The following is a 3,015-nucleotide window of genomic DNA, read 5'->3' as shown; positions in this document are numbered from 1 at the left end:
GTAATTACATTAAAGAAGACTTTATCTTTTTGTGTAAGAATATATATTATGACAATTCTTTGAATAGTGGCTTATTATATTTAGTAATAAAATATTAAAAATGGATAAATTTAATTTTCTAAGGGACTAATTTGGTAATTAATAGAGACAAACACAAATTAACTTGAGTAATTAAGAAAAAAATTGAATCATTAATATGGAAACAATTGCGAGAGTACAGAAGACGATGCAATTTACATTTTGTGCTATGTATATGCCTCACACCACGATCAATAACTTATCTAAACAATTGCCGAATCATACTCACAGCATAATCAATTACTTAATTATTCATTATCATAACCTACCAACATCCTTATTCTCCAAACTTCAATGCCAAGTTTCAAAGATCAATGAATTTAGACGTCCAAAACAAAAATAATCATATACAATATTCCTTGGCTTCTCCTCTGAACTTTTTATAAAGAAGCTATAAATAACACAGAATCCAGACCCTCTTTTGGCTAACATAATATTTTCGAGCTGGCTTACATTTGAAAATGGAATATAAGTATATATAATAAAATTTGATGACTTTTTCAATAGTTCTTTTGGTTCTCTTTGTTACGAGTACTTTTCCTCTTTACAAGATTTATAGTATAAAATGAACATCCCTTTTACACATAGCAAGAGATCTACCTGGATTGGGCCAGCAGTGTATGTATACATTTTAGCAGTGCATGGTCATGACGTAGACTACTGATGTGTACAAAAAGTTCATCCATAGCTTTTCCAGTTTCTACTCTTCCAAAACCCTTTTAACTTTTCTTCTTTTTCTCTTTTATTTAGTTTAATTCGCAACGCACTTTATATTCCACCTACGTTTTGGCGTTTTTCACATGGACTTTCTACCAAAAACCCATGGTTTATCATTCGACTAACTATTCTTTTGCATATATAAAAATACCTTGGTATTTTTCCTCTTCAACACCAACCTAAACCTTCTTCACTACGAATAATCCTTTTCTCTCTCTCTCTCTTTTTCTGTGCTCTCCCTGAGAAAATGGCCAAAGTACAGAGTGGCCAAGCGAGTGAAGGGATTAAGCTGTTTGGAACAACGATCACTTTGCATGGTAGAGAAACAAGAGAAGATGATAAAGAGAGTGAAGAAGGGACAGAAGAGAAGAGACCTGATAGGATCATACCATGTCCAAGATGCAAGAGCATGGAAACCAAGTTTTGCTACTTCAACAACTACAACGTTAATCAGCCAAGGCATTTCTGCAAGGGCTGCCAGAGGTACTGGACGGCCGGCGGAGCCCTTCGCAACGTACCCATAGGGGCAGGTCGCCGGAAGGCCAAACCGCCGTGCCATGACCCTACAGGATTTCTCGACGATGGACTCGCATCCACGGTTCAACAACAATTTGGTTTGGAAGATAGATTGATCTTGGATCAATGGCATGTTGCCACCATCACTCACGGCGATTTCCGGCAGTTTTTTCCTTCTAAAAGGCGGAGGATAAATTCAGGTGGTCAACGTCAACCTTTCTAAACTGTCTTCTTCCATTGTTTTTCTTCTTCTTGTATTATTACTTTGGAGGCATTTTAGTTCAACTTTGCGTACGAAACTTAGGTATATCACTTTGATTATGTAAGTACGTTGCTGTTTCTAAATAAAAACACAACGTGTAAAAAAAAGTGATAATTTATAGAATATAACGCGCTTGTAATTTGCACATATTGGATTTTTAATTTATTGAAAAACCCCAAAATTATGCATATTTTTCTTATATCGTATTCATTAAGCCTCTTTTTCTTTTCATGTAGACACAGAGACTAAAACACCCATAATCCTGTAATATATTCATCTCGTACTCATCTAAAGCGATTTCAGAAGAAAAACATGTTCCATGCACCAAGTGAAAGAGTTTGTTTGTTTATCTGAACAAGACATCCTTAAATATGAACACGGAAGTCAGAATTTCTCATTTTCTGGAATAATGATGACCCAATTGTTTGATTTCTCTATGGGAAAATACGATTTGTCGTAGTTATTGTATATTATATATGAAATGGAGCAAAGTATCTTATAGAAAGGCTTGTGAGTGCAGGTGAGCATGAAAGTCAAAAAGAGTTTGTTATCAGGCACGAAATCACAGAACATAGGAATGAGATAGAAAGGAAGCATGGTTTAAAAGGCAGAGACAGTGTAAAGCTTATCTGAATAAGAAGTTTGAATGCTCGAAAAAGTACACGGCAAAGGAACAAATGGTGATCTAATTATTGGGGACGTGAACGGTTGAGATGATTTCTGAGTTAGCAAGATGTTCTAGAATTGGCACAAAATCTATATATATAGAATTAATTGAAGTAGATTAATTGGTTTGGTTTGACGTTGATTGATGTAAACGTGAACGCGGAAGAAACGGTCAATGAGAAAGAAAGAGAGAAGTTTATAAAAGAAAATACTAAAATTTTAGGCAAATTGCACTTTGATTATTATTTATTTCCTCTCTTTGAAAATTAAGGAATTTATCCGTCTTTTGTTCACAACTTGGTTTAGATGCCGGCCGAAACGTCCAATCCACGGTATCTATATAGTAAAATAATTTTAAGTTAAAATTCTTTTTTTATTTTATTATTATTATGATAACAATAATTATATGTAGATAATTGGATAAGATTTGGTGTGCAATTAGTTGGGTAAGATTATTAGAATAATGATATGTAATTAACAGCGGTCAAATTGTGAAAGAGTAGTCTCATGAGTGATCTATTTTCATTCTTTTGTCCAATTAAATTGCTTTTTGTCTCAAGGATATTACGTACGATATGATAAACCTTTTGAAACACAACTCAAAAATATATATGCTAGTTATTTGCCTTGCTTCAATTGATATAAATTGTGTGTAATAAAAATAAAATTATTTCATTCATTATAACTTCATTCTATTGTAACATGTCATGTCGATGAAATAATATATATAATACAAGTTAACAACTCCAATCAATTACTATTAATTTGTTGATATA

The 3,015-nt window shown here is 33.1% G+C and overlaps 1 protein-coding gene across 1 annotated transcript; it reads left to right on the top strand.

The window, feature by feature from the left end:
- Positions 1-798: 798 nt before the first annotated feature.
- Positions 799-2,516, top strand: LOC108340726 (cyclic dof factor 4). The gene is made up of 2 exons (XM_017578271.2): positions 799-1,511; positions 2,094-2,516. Exons 1-2 carry the CDS (start codon positions 1,043-1,045, stop codon positions 2,204-2,206), a joined length of 582 nt encoding a protein of 193 aa, XP_017433760.1. The 5' UTR covers positions 799-1,042; the 3' UTR covers positions 2,207-2,516.
- The last annotated feature ends 499 nt before the right edge of the window (positions 2,517-3,015 follow it).

Source organism: Vigna angularis, chromosome 1 (genome assembly GCF_016808095.1).
Source record: "Vigna angularis cultivar LongXiaoDou No.4 chromosome 1, ASM1680809v1, whole genome shotgun sequence".
In the NCBI taxonomy this organism is placed as follows: Eukaryota; Viridiplantae; Streptophyta; class Magnoliopsida; order Fabales; family Fabaceae; genus Vigna; species Vigna angularis.
The sequence above is the reverse complement of the archived record's forward strand: the minus strand, read 5'-3'. Positions and strand labels throughout refer to the sequence as shown.

Coding starts and splice junctions, on each gene's coding strand:
- LOC108340726 (XM_017578271.2), top strand. CDS start 1,043: ATGGCCAAAGTACAGAGTGGCCAAGCGAGTGAAGGGATTAAGCTGTTT. Junction 1,512..2,093: donor AAGGCGGAGGATAAATTCAG/GTGGTCAACGTC, acceptor TTGTGAGTGCAG/GTGAGCATGAAAGTCAAAAA.